The 17,603-nt window shown below is 39.6% G+C and overlaps 1 protein-coding gene across 6 annotated transcripts in view; it reads right to left on the bottom strand.

Moving 5' to 3' along the window:
• efcab14 (EF-hand calcium binding domain 14) overlaps nt 1–17,603 on the bottom strand; it is a 90,129-nt gene that overhangs the window by 21,800 nt on the left and 50,726 nt on the right. For 3 of the 6 annotated variants that reach the window (XM_078561230.1, XM_078561234.1, XM_078561232.1), the window contains one exon: nt 9,522–9,633. In XM_078561230.1, coding sequence (XP_078417356.1) covers nt 9,522–9,633 — 112 coding nt within the window. The remainder of the gene's footprint in view (nt 1–9,521; nt 9,634–17,603) is intronic. The other 3 variants (XM_078561231.1, XM_078561235.1, XM_078561233.1) reach the window with 1 other exon arrangement.

The raw sequence follows: 17,603 nt of genomic DNA, 5'->3' as shown, positions 1-17,603 counted from the left end.
CAGCACTTAAGGTGCAGAACCAGGTACTTTTTAAAAGAGTTTAGAGTTTCTGCCTCTACCACCAACTTGGGCAGCGTCTTTAGGCAGTTGCCATTGAAGTGGATAAGAAATCTCCTAATAATGACGACAACAATTGGCAATTCTTAGTCTAGTGCAAAATCTAGATATACCAAAAGTTCACCAGCCAAGAACTGAGTAACTTGAATTTTATCGCTTTTCTTTTCAATGAAATCTGCAATGCCTTTCAGTACTAATTTATTGTACTGTTCGTACACCAACTTAATTTCTAGTAGTAAAATGTGAATACCACTTTTGATGAACACTTGAAATTTGCATATTCTGCAATAATTTTCAAAGAAAACTGAGTATGATTAAAGATGCATTGACCTATCATCAAAATTTAAAATTACAGTGTATTTAAACCCAAATCACCATTTTTTTTTTCACTACACCAAATTTCTATCTACTCTTAAATTTTCATGTAATGTTCTCAATGAGTAGTGAAATGCAATGTTAAGATCCATTGTGTTCCATAGATCAATCTTGATTTGGATCACCTACTCCTAAAAATCTGAAGTTGGCTAGTGCTAAAATTGGCCACCATTTAACACAAAAGTGGGAATTTAATGCTTCAGAATTGATTCAACAGAATTTGAATGAAGTAACTTTTGAATTAAGGGCATTCTGTACTTGGTGACATGTTTTTCTGGCCCCATAAATTCTGATATGTTGAATCATTTATTACTGTGCAGTTAAACATGGAGCACAGCTTAGTCCTGCAGGTGTACAGGTATTAAAGCTGTCCAGGCTTTAGTGGTATTTAGGAGTTCTCATCATTCAGCCATTTTTGGTTTCTTTGTATTTCACTGTTGTTTCATTCGCTGATATGGAGCTTAAGCTTCAAAGCAGAGAAAGGGAAAGAAATTAATTTCCATACCTCTACCACTCAAGAGGCTGTGACAAAACTAATGAGCATACCATGGGCATTCTACTAGAAATTCACCTCATCTTCAAAAAGAGAGATATTGGAAGAGAAATTCTTCATTCATGAAGTGAGGTAGGCGTGCTGGCATTGGAGGAGAGCCTCATGAGAATGTGATTATAATTCTATTATAAAGCAGAATTTCAGAAAATCTCACTTACAATCAATTTAAGGGAAAATTTAGTCAACCCTTTATGAAATAAGCACAAAAAATTATTTGCCTGAAGCGTCTATGGCTCAAAATTGTTTAAAATTAGTTTAGATTTTCAACCAATATAATAAGCTTTTACAAAAGGCAACACCATTTGAAAATACACTGCATTTACTTAGAGAAATTATGCATGTTCTTGTTAAGTTCTCGCCTACATTAACATTCCACCTTTTTCTTGATATTGGTTTCATTTAACAATTCCAATACAATAAATTTATTAAATCACATTCAATTTTCAGTTCGCTTGACAGTATTTTTGCAGAATTTGTCTGCTTATGCATTTACTACCTTCCCTAGAAAAGCTTTCACAAGACCCAAGACTAAATACAATTAGACTCAAGAGTCTTGTGGATCTTCTTAAATGTTTAATATACTATACACTTACATTCAAAGAACAAAACTTTGAGGATAAAAATGCGATGGGAATTATAATGCTTTGGTAATGCAAATATCTACTCTGTTCAACGAAAAGGCATTCAAAGAGTAGGCAAGCTCACAGAATGAACAATAAGGAAACTATGTTTTACAGCAGTTCAGCGACATTGAAGACTACTATATACAATGATCATAGAATCATAAAATGATTACAGCATAGAAGGAGGCTATCCAGGCCATCCCATCTGTGCCAATTCTCTGCAAGAGTAATTTAGTTAGACCAACTCCTTGGCTCTTTTCCTGGAGCCTTGCAGTATTTTTCCTTCAGGTTTTTATTTAGTTCCCTTTTCAAAGCCACAACTGAATCTCTGTCTAAAAACAGAAAATGCTGGAAAAACTCAGCAGGTCTGACAGCATCTGTGGAGAGAGAAACAAAGTTAACGTTTCGAGTCCGTATGACTCTTCTTTAGCTCTGAAGGCGAATCACATGGACTCAAAACGTTAACTTTTTCTCTCTCCTCAGAAGCTGTCAGGCCTGCTGAGTTTTTCCAGCATTTTCTGCTTTTATTTCAGATTTCCAGCATCCGCAGTATTTTGCTTGAATCTCTGTCTACCCGTGCAGTGCATTTCAAATCTTAAATCACTCACTACATTAAAAAGTGTTTTTCTTCATGCCACCTTTAGTTCTTTTGCCAATCACTTTAAACCTGTCTCCTCTGGTTCTTGACCCTTTTGCCAATGGGAACAGTTTGCCTCCACCTACTCTGTTTAGATCCCTCTGATTTTGAACACCTATCAATTCTGCTCTCAACTTCTTCCAGCTTCTCCATCTAGCCACAAAAGTCCCTTATCCCCAGAACCATTCTTGTAAATCTTTTCTGCACAGTCTCCAAGGTCTTCACATCCTTTCTAAAATGTGGCACCAAAAATTGGACACAGTACTCCAGTTGAGGCCAAACCAATGTTTTATAAAGGTTCATCGTTATCTTTCTTACTCTTGTACTCTTTGCTTCAATTTATCAAGATCAGGATCGCATAGCCTTCTTAATGCAAAGTGATACATTTGGTAGGAAGAACTAGGAAAAGCAATATAAACTAAAGGATACAATTGTAAAGTGGTGTAGAAACTTTCTCAACCTGTCCTACCACCTTCAACAATTTGAGCACATATAACCCAACGTCTCTGTTCCTGCATGCACTTTACAATTGTATCCTTTAGTTTACATTGCTTCTCCTCCTCCCTACCAAAATGTATCATGTTATTACGTTAAATTGCATATGCCACCTGTCCACCCATTGCATCAGCCCATGTCCTTTTGAATTCCATCAATATCCTCCTCACAATATTGTGACAATATTTCTGTGCATTGTCTCATTTGAACTTATGCCCTGTTCCCAAGTCTAAGTCATTATTGTAAATCAAGAAAAGCAGTGGTCCCAGTCCTGACCCCTGGGGAACACCACTGTATATATTCCTCCAGTCCAAATACAACTACTCAATTCCTTGTCACTCAGCCAACTTCGTATCCATGCTGCCGCTGTCTCTTTTATTCCATGGGCTTCAACTTTACTGACAAGTCTATTATGTGGCATTTTATCTAAAGTCTTTTGGAAGTCCATATGTGTACCAGCCACATCACCCTCATCAACCTTCTGTTATCACATCAAAAACTTAATCAAGTTAGTTAAACATGATTTGCCTTTAACAAATCAGCACTGGTTTTCTTTAATTCATCCACACTTGTCCAAGTGACTGCTAGTTTTGCCCCAGATTATTTCTAAAAGCTCTCCCACCAACGAGGTTAAACTGACTGGATTGTATTTGTTAGATTTCTCCTTGCAGCCTTTTTTTTGAACAAGGGTGAAAACATTTGTAATTCTTCTGTCCTCTGGAACCCTCCCTGCATCTAAAGAGGATTGGAAGACTTTTGGCAGAATCTCTTCAATTCCCACTTTTACTTCCTCAGCACCCTCAGGTGCATACCATCTAGCCCTTGTGACTTATCAACTTGAAGTACAGCCAGCCTTTCAAGTGTCTCCACTTTATCAATTTTTAGCCCATCTAATATTTCAACTATCTCTTTTATTATGGTATTCATAGCATCCTCTTCCTTGGTAAAGACCGATGCAAAATGCTTATTTAGCATCTCAGCCATGTTCTTTGCCTCCATGCATCAATCCCGTTTTTGGTTGTGAATCGGTCCACCCCTCCTCTTCCTAATGCTTTTACTATTTATATGCTTCTGCAGGAAGATTGGATTCTTTGAGTTAGCTGCCAGTCTCTTCATACTTCACTCTGAACTTCCTAAATTCAGCCTGGTTCCCACTTGTTTTAACAACCTGGTATCTGTCACATGCCCCCGTTTTTGCTTCATCTTACTCAGTATCTCTTTCATTATCCAGGGAACTCTGGTTTTGGTTGCCCTACCTTCCCCCACATGGGGATGTACCTTGATTGTACACCAATCACCTTCTCTTTAAAGATAGCCCATTGTTTGATTATAGTTATGCCTGTCAATCTTTGATTCCACTTTTCCAGGACATATGTGGTTCAACCCACTGAAATTAGTGCTAGTCATTTAAGTATACTCTAGGTTGTTCCTTGTCCTTTTCCATTGCTAATCTAAACCTTATGGCACAATGATCACTTAAATATTCACCTATTAATGATTTTATCCACTTGACCTACCTCATTCCCCAGAATCAAATTTAACGCTGTTCCCTCCCTCACTGGGCCAGAAATGTAAGGCTTAAGAAAACTCTCCTGAACAGACTTGAAAAACTCTTCCCCCTCTCTACCCTTTACACTATTACTATCCCTGTCTATACTAAGATAATTGAAGTCCACCATTATCACAACTCTATTAGTTCTTCCATTTTTAGTTTCCTTACAAATTTGTTCCTCCATACCTTTTCCGTTAATTGTGGCCTATAGAGTACACCTAGCAGTGTAATGGCACTTTCTTTGTCTAACTCTAAACAAATAGATTCTATCCTTGGCCCTGCCTCGACACACTTCCTCTCCAAATATAATATTCTGCTGCATGAACATTGCCACTCCTCCTTTCTTGCCTTCCCTCAACACCTTGTATTCAGGAATTTCCAGTAGCCAGTTCTGACCTTTTTGTGGGCCACTACAGCACTTTCCCACGTGGCTAGCAGTGTCTGCAGCTCACCAACCTTATTCACCATGCTTCGTGTGTTTACACCTATGTGCTGTAAACGTTAATTGGATCTTATTGTATTCTCTTAATCTGACCCCACAAAATGACTCTCTATTTCTTGCACCAGATCCTTTGTGTGCCTTGTTTCTCTTTTCTACTGCTACATTCCCCCTGCCAAATTAGTTTAAACCCTCTCCGACAGCACTAACAAGCCACTCAGCAAGGACATTAGTTCTGACTCTTTTGAGGTGCAACCCACCCAGCCTGTACGGGTCCCACCTCCCCCAGAACCAGTCCCAATATCCCAGGATCTAAAGCCCTTCCTTGTACACCATCTCCCCAACCATGCATTCATCTGCTTGGTCCTCCTATTTCTAAATTCACCAGCACATGGCATCAGGAGTAATACATAAGTAACAATTTAACAAATTCAAGATTCCAGCCTTGTTCATAATTCCTCCAAATCAAGAAAATTTTATACCTAAAGTGAAAGCATTTAATAACTATAATCTAATCAACTTAATTTCCTGTCATATAGATATCAAATGACAAGTTTTAAACCATTTCAATTCAAAACTATTGCATGCTTTCAGAAATATTTGATATAACCTAATATTTAGTGCAATTCCGGTACATAATGCAGCACTGCAGCTTAAACTAAATGGCTGCCATTAACGAAAATATAATGCAAATCAGTATATGCAGGGAGCTACAGATGCTCCAGAAGCAGCAAATCAACCATCATTTCAAAAAGACATGAGCACACAGCTACAATAGGGGAAGAAAATAACCTTTCTCCTCACCAATATTAGAACTGTTGCTGGATACACATGTATACTGTGCACGTATGCATTATGTATTGTAGTTAGAGCATAATCTCATTGCATACAACAGATGCTTTGACAAAACGAAGACTGTGATGAATAGAGTTTGCCGCAGAGTGGCAGAGTTGGATTGCCACTCGGCTCCTAGTTTCCTACATCGAAATCCAGCCAATGCTTTCTCACCCGACCTTCTGACTCAGGCCGGGCGAGAACTGTGCAGGACAGTGCTTTCCTGAGGATTTTAGTTGAGTGCTGCAGAGTTGGTGGTAAGGAATCCACACCCTCTTTTTTTAAAAAAAACACTAGCTGTGGTAAATCAAGTAAGTTTAAAGGTCCAGTCACTTTCAGAAGCCAAGAAGGTGGTAGGTTTGTAAGGTAAGTGGGTAGGATTGGTGGTGATGGCGAGGGTCGGTCGATCAATGGGATGGGGGTCAGGTGGTCAATGGAGGCGGCTCGGAAGGTCGGGAGTATGGGTCGGCCGGGTGGGGGTGATGTCAGGTAGTGGTCAAGTAGACAGTCGGGTGGTCAGTCAGAGGGTCAATACTACAGTTACCCAAGAGTTAGAAGTGGTTTTAATTCTAACTGTTCCTGGGTAACTATTAACACCAGAACCATCCAATTTGCAATTTAAATCACACTTTTGGATGGTTCCAATCGCAGGGCAATTGCCCAATGGAAGTCTGAACTTCTCAGCCTTACCTGGGGACTTCCGGCAAGGCGGGGTGGTGGGGTGTCTACAGCACATCTTTGGGGTACCCCCCAAGTTACAGCAGCCCGGAAGTTATGATTTTCTTTCTTACAGGTCATAAATATGCAACTAAATTGGTCATAAAGCTATGGTCTAGTAGCTATTAATTTTGGTAAACACCACACGAAGGCATTTCAGAGTTCAGTATCTTAAAAGTTGACATAAACAACCTTGCAAAAAAAAAAATCCAAATCAATGCACATTTATCTACCAACACGGTAGGTTGGAATTCCCTCAATTTAAATCATGCAGAAATTGCCACCGGTTTCTACACCAAAAGAAAATGCAGTCTAAGTTGCTAGAGAATATTAACATACATGCTAACATTTTTTAAAAGTGTTAAACCAATGGAAATCAGCATAAATAATTGGGTGTCCCACCCACCCAGAAAATGTGGAAAATATCCGATTGAAACTTAACTTTTCATAGCATCAAAATCATCAAATTATCATTTATGCACTTTAATCACATCATAATCACAAAAATAAAACTGTTGAAACTTTTATCTTTTTAATGTAACAGATTCCAACGTCAGAGAAAAAAAATACAAAAAGTGCAGGTCTCACTCAGCAAGGAAAAATATTTTTTTAAACACAAAAGAAGGTATTTTCTTTAAACGCAGCATAAATACCAGAAAATAACTTTAGGTACTGGTGCATCTAAAACTTTTTGTTCATAAATTCACACCCATTCGGGAAATTCGCATTCCCTGATCTTTTGCACAAGGAAGAAGCGAAGCGAGGCTGCGGCAATAAGTAAAGTTGCATTTCACTGGTGCAAATGAAAGAACAAATTTGTAGATATTTTAGCCTAAAAATGGGAAGTCCAGAGCTCCTCAGGGAAAGAAACAGAACGACTCCTGTTATGCTGAAAGTTTCCAGGAAATTTAGGCTCATAGGTATATTCACAGAAAATTGTTTTTAAAAAAACTCCTACACATTTGTGCAGAAATTGAAACTAACTTTCGTTAAAAAGAGTTACAAAGTACAACTCCCTCTACAAACAGTCCTTATAAACATCTCCACCTCCTGCCCCAAAGCCTGTATGAATTCCCATACTATTTCAGTCAAAACAGTAATGGAGGCAATGATATTACTATCAGATAGCCTGTAACATACATCAACCCTATAACATACATCAATAGAGCAAAGTAAAATATACAATTTGCAAAATTATTTTTTAATGCCAAGATGATGGTACCTTGAAGTTAAATTGCAGAAAGAAACTTAATTTGATGGAACAGAAGTAGACTTCACAAATCTGTCAGGCTGTTTTTAAGAAATGGTTTGAGACAGAGCTCCGACAAAGTTAATATAAATCGTTGAAAATTATAAAAGTAGTTCAATTTCTGTAATGATCACTTCTATTTTGTACTTCATTTCATTCCTACGCACCTAAAACAATATAGAATATCTATTCCCTTTATTACACAATACATTAGAAGAGGTGCATGTGTAGATGTTAAAAAGAATGAGATTGCAATTGATTTTTACAAGTACACCACCACTGACACCTGCTGGTATTTTTTACATTTGAAGCAACCAACGTGTTCTATTTTTGCTTTGAAACACATTTGAGAATAATTTAAAATGGTTCCTAAAGTATATGTGAAAACAAGTTCAAATTTCTTCCCTTCCACAACACCACTCCACTTCACGCTCATTCCAGCATTACCCACTTCATTCGGTTTTTTCTCTCTCATATCCTTCTTTTCGGGCCACTGCCCCCGCTCTCCTCTGCCAGCCGCCACCCCCACTCCCCTCTGTCAGCCTCCGCCCCCCTCTGCCGGCCATCAAAGGAAATCTGGATAACTGAAAGGGCTAATTGCCAAAAAAACCAATGAAGCCTTATGTACATAAAGTATTTTTTAAGTGAACTAAGGAGATACAAGTCATCAAGGCTACTGGCTCAGAAAGGCATTGTTAGGAGACATAAATAGACTATTCTTTATCTGAATGTGTATAAGGCGTTCAGTTAAAAAGAAACAGAAATTGTGAAGTGAAAGTATTACTTCATGTCTTGATTCTCAATTCGCTAATTTAAAGCCATCAGGGGTGCTAACATGGCTCAGATGGTTGGCACCTAATGCACGAATTCTTCCAATACAATTAATCAGGGATAAATTGAGGGGATTTCCTTGACAATCAAGGATACACAATAGCCTTTTAAGCAATAAAAAAGTATGAGCATTTGAACAATGATGGGCAGGCAAAAGTCCACTGTTCTATCTAATCTTTAAGTAGCAGTGGTAGATGTTTAATTAGTTGTGTATAGGAGATCTTTGTCTGCTGTATGCAGATGATTGCCTCTGCAGAAAGAAGAAAATGTGTGTCCAGGAAAATCAGTCCTCATCCTGTGTCAGGACAGAGGTGTTCCAGAGGTTAACATTTTATGGCTGTAAAAGCATGTCACTCAGATGCCACTTATCTCCCTAAGATCAGGGAAAGTGAAATTTAAACTAGCCAGTCCAGATACAGCTCCCCGCCCCCCTCCTCCTCTCCCTTTCCTCCTACCCCTTCCTTCTCCTCTCCCCACTCTTGTCCTTTTTTCCCCCACCTCACCCTACCTCTGAAACACATTCCTTCAACCACTCCAGTCTATTGGTATTTCTTCTCTAATCTCCTATGTCCATATACCCTAGTTCCATCCTTCTTAAAACCCACCCCTCTCTTTGGTTAAGGATCAATTTTCTTTCCTTACACCCCATCCAGATATTTTTCTAGGTTATTTAAATGGGGGTTATGCTTCAGTTTATGGCATCTGATAAAAAAAATTGAAATCCATTACTCTTATCACTAATTACATCTCTTTAAAGGCGTGTAAATCTTGATTTTTTTTAAATATTAGGAATGAATTTGCGTCAACAAGGTTGACTTTAGTCATTATCCAAGCACTGCAGAGTGCTTACATTCGCACCTATAATATGGTTTCCCAGCGTCAAGCAACTCCAGGCTAGCCCTCAGACCTGTATGAAATCGTACTTCCTGTTGCTTGTAATGGAGCGGCTCCATGACACTCCTCATATTAGACCACTAGAATGGTGCATCAGAGAAGGAGACCTTCCCTGATACAGAAATAGGGTCAATGCTAAAATTGCCTTTTCGGAAAAATATTGAAATATTTTATTAGGGCTATTGTCTTGTAAACAAAGCAAGGAGAACGTTTAAGAAAATATATATTCCCTTTTTATTTTTTCATCTTCAAATTACTTCCTTACCTTGATTGATGATTGCATTTGCATTGCCTAAATTATCTGGCTTGCTAGTCAGGGCATTCACCATAACCTTCAACCTCTCCCTAAGGTTTGACATTTGACTGCTGTCATTCTGCTGAGAAAGAAACAAGTACAATATTAGCAATAATTGTTGAATATGGTCAGCAATTAACTGACATGAAGCATCATTATTCTTGGAAGCTATATCAGGGATTCATGAAGTGTAGTGTTCACTTCAATGCAGAACAAAATAGTTTGGAATCTTGGCTACATAAGAAAAATGCTGCACATCAGAGAACAGATTGCATCAATTTTCACCTGGACCATATTAGGACATCTAATCTCTGGGGAAATGAGCAGGTGAAAGGGGGACCTGGAGACAATCAGCATACCTAGATGAGTGAGCAAAGACAGGATCTGGAGGCAATCAGCAGCACCTGGAAGGGCGAGTGAAAAGAGGACCCAGAGGCAGTCAGCTAGGAGAGCTATCCAGTCTGGATCCAGAGCGCAGCGGCTGTATTCTGAGAGAAATCGAAGTGTGACATCACAGGAAAACAGATAAGTGATTGGCTGATGAATATTTTGCTCGTTTATCTTCAAAACTCAGGTAATTTATTAGTAATTGTAAGGTTTAATAGTTGTAGACAGGTTTACTAACAGTAGTAAAGGTTACTGGGAGTAGCAGTATTTATTAATTATAAATTAAGAAAAATAAATTTACACATAATAAAGATGGCATGGCAGGTGATGTGCGACTGCAGAATGCTGGAGCTCCTGAATGCCAGTGTGATCCAGGAAAAACATGTCTGGAGCAAGTGCCTGCGGCTTGATGAGTTTCAGCTCAGAGTCATCAAGCTGGAGACCGAGCTACAGACACTGTGACACATCAGGGAGGGGGAAAAGGTACCTGGACACTTTGCACCCAGAGGCAGTCACATTCCTTAGGATAAGGTCTTCTGATTTGGGGTCAGTGGTCAGGGACAGGAGGGTGCGACAGTGAGCGAGGCAGGTATGGTGAACCAGAAGGTAGAAGTGGAGGAGTCTCAGTGTTTGCAATTGTCCAACAGGGTCAAGGTGCTTGCAACCTGTATGGATGTAAGTGGGGGCTGAAGGATGGATGAGCAAACTGATCATGGCACACAGACAGGAGGCCATTTAAGCAGTGGAGTAAACAGGAACATAGTGGTTGTAGGGGACAATACAGTCAGGGGGACAGGCACAGTTCTCTGCAGCTGAGAGTAAGAGTCCAGGAGGCTTTGTTGCCTGCCCAGTTCCAGGGTTCAGGACATCTGCTCTGGGTTGGACAGAAACTTGCAGTAGGAAGGGGAGGATCCAATGGTCATGGTTCCCATAGGTCCCAACGACAAAGGTAGGAGTAGGGAAGAGGCTTTTCTTAGGAAGTAAAAAAACAAAACCTCAAAAGGTAATCATCTCTGGATTATTACCCAAGCCATGTGCAAATTGGCGTTGAGTAAATAAGATTAAGGAGTTGAATGTGTGGCTGAAAGATTGGTGTGGGATAAATAAGTTTCATGGAGCACCGGTACCAGGACTGGGGAAAGTGGGAGCTGAACCATTGAGACAGTCTTCACCTGAACCACTTTGGGACCAATGTTCAGGGAAGTCGTATAACTAGGGCAGTAGAGATGGATTTTAAACTGAATAGTGAGGGCAAGGAGTCAAGTATAGGAAGATGTGATCAATTGAAGAGAGAAGACAAGGCAAGAGAGCAGGTAGCAATAAGAGAAGTGATAATCAAGAGCATGGCAGGAAGGGACAGAGTGCACCAGCAGATAAGGCCAGAGATTGCAAAAATAGTAAAAAGACATATTTAAAAGCTCTGGCTCTGTATCTGAATAACGTAGCATTCGTAACAAAACAAATGAATCAGCTGCTCAAATAGAAATAAATATGTATGATCTGACAACCATTACAAAGACATGGCTACAAGATGACAAATGCTGGAACCTGAATATTCAAGGATACATAACATTTTGAAAGGACAGGAAAGTAGGAAAAGGTGGAAGGGTAGCTCTGTAAATTAAGGATGGCATTGGTACAATAGAGACACATGGTCTTACTGATTCTACATTAGAACTAAAGTTAGAAGGTCACTTGTAGGAGTAGTTTATAGGCCCCCTAACAGTAACCACACTGTAGGACAGAGTTTACAGGGAGTTGGTGGCATAATGGTATTGCCACTGACTAGTATTCCAGAGACCCTGGGTAATGCTCTGGAGACCCGGGCTCGAATCCCACCATGGCAGATGAAATTTGCATTCAATAAAAATCAGGAATTAAAAGTCTGATGATGGCCATGAAACCATTGCTGATTGTTGTCAAAACCCTTCTGGTTCACTAATGTCCTTTAGGGAAGGAAATATGTTGTCCTTACTTGATCTACAAGTGACCCCAGACCCACAGCAATGTGGTTGACTCTTAAATGCCCTCTGAACAAGGGCAATTAGGGATGGGCAATAAATGCTGGCCTAGCCAGTGACACCCACATCCCCCCAAAAAAGAAATAATGGGGCTTGTGAGGAAACCTTTGCCAGAGTGTTTTTGATCATTTTAATTTCTTAGAGCTGTGCTTTCTTGACCAGAGAGCAGGATTTTGCAGATCTGATAGTGTGCAAAGAGACAAGATTAATTAATGACCTCATAACAAAGGTGCCCCTAGGTAGCAGTGATCATAACATGATCGAATTTCGTATTCAGGGAAAGAAGAGTGGACCCAAGACTAGTGTTTTGAACTTAAATAAGGGCAATTGTGAGGACATGAAGACAGGGCTGGCTAAAGTGAAGTGGGAAATTAAGTTAAGGGCTAAGTTGGTAGAGATGCAGTGGTGGACATTTAAGGAGATATTTCGTAACACGCAGCAAACATGTATTCCAGTGAGAAAGAAAGACTCCAAAGGAAAGACATCCCACCTGTGGCTAACTAAGGAAGTTAAAGATAGTATCAAATTGAAAGAGGAAGCTTACAATTCTGTGAAGATTAGTGGGAGGTTAGTAGACTGAACAGAATATGAAAACAGCAAAAAATGGCTAAAAAAGGGGGAGAAATTAGAGTACAAGAGAGAGCTAGCTAAAAATTTGAAAACAGATAGTAAAAGTTTCTACAGGTACTTAAGAAGGTAAAGATTAAGTGAATGAAGGTCCTCCACAGTGACAGTCTGGGGAATTAATAATGGAAAATGGCAGATGATTTAACAGATATTTTACAACTGTCTTCACTGTCAGAAATAAGTATGCATTAAGAGGTGTAAAGGGAGGGAGGAACTTAAAACAATTACAATCATCAGGGATTGTTGAGCAAATTATTAGAATTAAAAGATGACAAGTCCCCAGGTCCTGATGGACTTCATTCTAGGGTCTTAAAATAGGTAGCTACTGAGATAGTAGATGCATTGGTTTGAAATCTCCAAAATTCCCTAGGTTCTGGAAAAGTCACATCAGATTAGAAAATATCGAATGTAGCTCCTCTATTCAAGATAGATGGGAGACAGAAAGCAGGAAACTACAGGCCAGTTAGCCTAACAACTGTCACAGGGAAAACTCTGGATTCTATTATTAAGGAGGTTGCAGTGGGGCACCTAAAATTTCAATGCAATCAAGTTTTATGAAAGGGAAATGATGTTTGACGAATTTATTAGCGTTCTTTCAGGAAGCAACAACGTGAATAAAGGAGAACCTATGGATGTGCTACACTTTGATTTCTGGAAGACATTTGACAAGGTGCCACATTAAGAGTTACTACACAAAATAGAGCTCATGGTGTAGGGGGTAACATATTAGCATGGACAGAGGATTGGATAGCTAACAGGAGGCAGAGAGGAGGGATAAATGGGTCATTTTCCTGTTGGCAAGATATAACGAGTGGAGTGCCACAGGGTTCAATGCTGGGGCATCAACTATTTACAATTTATATCAATGATTTGAATGAAGGGACTGAATGTAGATAGATAGGAAAGTAAGTTGTAAAGAGGACATAAGGAGTCTGCAAAGGGATATAGATAGGCTAAGTGAGTGGGCAAAGATTTGGCAGATGGAGTATAATATAGGAAAATGTGAACATGTCCACTTTGGCAGGAAGAAGAAAAAAAGCAGCCTATTATTTAAATGGGGAGTGATTTCCGAACTCTGAGGTACAGTGGGATCTGGATGTCCTGGTACATGTATCACAAAAAGTTAGTATGCAGATAAAGCAAATGATTAGGAAGGCAAATAGAATGTTGTCGTTTATTGCAAGTGGAATGGAACATATAAGTTGTATAGGGTATTGGTGAGACCACATCTAGAGTACTGTGTACTCTGTAATTTTGATCTCTTTATTTAATAAATTTGAAGCAATTCAGAGAAGGTTCACTTGACTGATTCCTGGGATGAAGGGGTTATCTTATGAGGAAAGGTTGGACAGGTTGGGCCTGTATCCACTGGAGTTTAGGAGAATGAGAGGCGATCTTGTTGAAACAAGAGATCTTTAGGGGATTTGACAGAGTGGAAGCTGAAAGCATGTTTCCCATTGTAGGAGAGACTAGAAATAGGGGGCACAGTTTAAAAATAAGGGGTCTCCCATTTAAGACAGATAAGGAGAAATGTTTTCTCTGGGGTCCTGAGTCTGGAAATCTCTTCCCCAGAAAGCAGCGGTGGCAGAGTCATTGAATATTTTCTTTAAGGCTGAGTTAGATAGATTCTTGGTTGACAAGGGAGCCAAAGGGTATAGGGTATGTGAAGGAAAGTGGAGTGGAGGCCACAATCAGATCAGCCATGATCTTATTGAATGGTAGAGCAGGCTTGAGGGGCCGAATGGTCTACTCCTGTTTGTAGTTCATATCAGTGTCAAATCAACATTTAGCACAATTTTCGTGTTAAATAAGCCTTAAGACGTACTAGTATTAAAACGCACACAAAAAAAACGCAGTATTGAAGTATCCAGCCAAAACTTCTCCCATTATCAAACTCATCAAAATTAGATAACTGAAACTAAGCCCAGAATTTATCAGCAGTTTGGCGAGGGAGCACAGGGAGAATGGTTATGGGGGGGAAAACCTGAAAATCCTGGGTCCTGACAAATTTAACTGCAAGACCTTCATCATTATTTTTATTTCATTTCCCACCAGATAGCCAGCCAGACTAACCAGCTAGCAGCAGGGACAGGCTGCAATTGGCAAGAAGTTTACAAGAGGGCTATGGGGAGCATTCCTGCTTCTTCTGGCTCATAAGCAGTGTTATGAGAAGCACTTAGCTGCTTGATTTGGCTTCTCTTGCCTCCATTTAACCGTCAGCCAGCATTTATTTAAATCAGGATCTCAAATACATTGTGACCTCCTGATTTAAATATCATAATTAACTGTCTCACATCTTAAGAGTGGGATATAAACATGCTACACAACCAGACACCATAAAAATGACTGCAGACTCATATGCAGGTTGGAGTTACACTACTCGTTTTTGTATTTAACATCTCCAACTGGGTGTGGAAATCAATTCGAGAACCATCATTTGTGGTCTTTTCTAGTAATCTTGTATGTAGCAGTGTAACATTTGCTGCTAACTTAAGAATCTATTCCATGTTAGCTAAAACCTCTCAAACACATATCTGGATCACAGATGTGTCCCTCCAGGAAAGCATCAGAACTCAGCCTGAAACAGCATCAGGACCTTCAGCTTCATGAGCATCAGCTGCAACTAGCAGGCACACAGAAAACAAATGTTTCCACAGTGCAAAAATCCTCCATTAGATTATATTGCAGGGATGGGAACGGCCAAAGACAAAAGGGTCTGAAAATTGTTTATGACAAGGAATCACGTACAAGTTATAGCACAAAGCAGCAAGGTCACTGCAGTGAGAGGGGCTGGAAAGTTATAGGACATTTTATCATCCATCATGAAATGCAAATGCTTCTAGGCTACTTCAAATGGGTGGAATTGTAAAAGTACCCTGAGATGAATACAGTTAGGCACATTTGGACTCTAAATCTAACAATTACCTGATCTGGAAGGCATGCTGTCTTTCCAGTTACCACATCATAAAGCAGAATATCAACCCTACCGAAGTATCAGTGATACCGAGAGAGGGAGGAGGAGTGTGTGAGTGAAGGGAGCAAGAGGTGGCAGCAAAAAGAGGAAAAAGAGGGAAATTTCTTGTGGACAAATACAAAAGAGGAAGAAAGCCATTGGAAAGGGTTTAACTTTCTTCGTTTGATTATTGTTGTTTCAGCAGTAGCTTACAAACTTGAAAGCCAGGCCCAGGAGGAGAGTTTTAGAAGGAGAAAAGGATGCTTCTTAAAAAAAAGTTGGGAAATCATATACTTAAAATAAGCTGTGTGAAAATGAGCAATGTTGCCTGCTGTCCACACCCTCTCTCTCACCCCAAGGGGCCTCCTTATTCCCTGCCAACATCACCTCTCCTTTCTCATCTGTGTCTCTCCCCCTGTCTCCCTTTCACATTCCCTTTCTTTCTCTCTCTCTCTCCCTGACATAGCCAGAGCTGCTCTGCCTGCACTGAATCCTTTGCCATCTTTGCCTTCCTCCCTCCTCCAAATCCACTGATGGCAGTGCCCAGTTCCTAATTCTCTTCTTTTATATTGAAATAGGAGGGTGGGGAGGGGCCAGTTTATTCATAAATAATTTTAAGATGATACTTCAGTGCACCTTCCCCAGTGGCTGCCAGGAACAGACCTGCACCCCACCAAACAAACTCTAAAAAGGATTGTAAAATATAAATATTCCAAAGGGAGTAAAAAGTGTCAACTGCCCATTAACTCAAGTTCTGAGGTTCTGCTCTGAGAGAACGGTTTGTCTCTTTCCCTCCTTCAACTTGGGGAAAAGTATTTTTTCAGTTTCAATTCTACTGTCTATCCCATGCTCATTGGTCCAGTTGTTCCAATCACACACTCCCTCCCAATCTTGCTGCTCCTCCAATCTCAGATTCCGTCTCTCCCATGCTCACTGCTCCAGCTGTTTCAATCACAGGTTCCCGCCCTTGCTTGTCCTCCAATCATGGATTCTGTCCCTGAGGAAGCAGCAAGAGTGGGAAGGAAGGGAACCTCTGATTGGAGGAACTAGAGCAGCCAGCAAGGGCAAGAGAATCTATGACTGGAAGAACAGTTATTCATAGATTCCATCCCTTCCACACTTGCTGCTCCTCCAATCATAGCTCTGCAGTCAGTTCCCACTCTCATGACTGACAGCAAAGTTGCAGCTTTTTTTTAAACCCCGGTAATCTTAAGACTAGCCCTGAAGGTCAGAATGTATATTTAAAATGGCAGATTTCAAAAGGTGCCAAAATCAAAAATCTACCAAACAGCGGAAATTTCTCATCTCTGAAATTGTCTTACTATAATATATTATACCATGGAAAATCAGCACCTCATCCATCTACAGGAATAAAACAAAGACTAGAACGAGTGTAGTGCTCTGGACAAAGATGCCCAATATTCTTGTTTAGAAGCTCTATTCCGGTAAAAATGAAACATAACTACTTTTAGAAATTAACCTTCAGCAGAAAAGAGCCCCAAAGCACCACGAAACATAAAAAAATAGTAGATTAGAGAGAGTCCCATTGATTAGCTAAGATTAAAACTAAAGTTTAAAAAGGAAGTGTATAACAAAACTAGGGATAACAATAAAGAAAATCAATGCAGAAAGTATAGCTTGGATGTGAACAGGCAGATTAAAAGAACTAAAAGAGGGCATGAAAATATGGCAACTGATATGAAAAGAAATAGACTTTAGTTTTTATAAGCATATCACAAAGTAGAAGAATAAATTAAAAAAGATTAGATACATAAACGAGGGGATAATTTAGTTCAGGAAGATAGATGAGATATCAATTAACTATTTTGCAACAGTTTTTACAAATGAGGGTGGAAATGAGAAGGTAGGTGAACCTGAGCATTTCAAACAACTTTTAAGAGTAGAAAAGGAATTGGGTCAAAAGGGTTAGCAGAAATCAAAGAGCATAAGTTATAGTTTTATAGTATGCACCCTAACTTGTTGACAGAAGTCAGAGGGGAGAAAACAAAACCTCTCAAAATGTTTCAATCCATCTTAGATGTGCAACTTATATCAAATAATCGA

Source organism: Cetorhinus maximus, chromosome 17 (assembly GCF_964194155.1).
Source record: "Cetorhinus maximus chromosome 17, sCetMax3.hap1.1, whole genome shotgun sequence".
Lineage (NCBI taxonomy): Eukaryota > Metazoa > Chordata > Chondrichthyes > Lamniformes > Cetorhinidae > Cetorhinus > Cetorhinus maximus.
The sequence above is the reverse complement of the archived record's forward strand: the minus strand, read 5'-3'. Positions and strand labels throughout refer to the sequence as shown.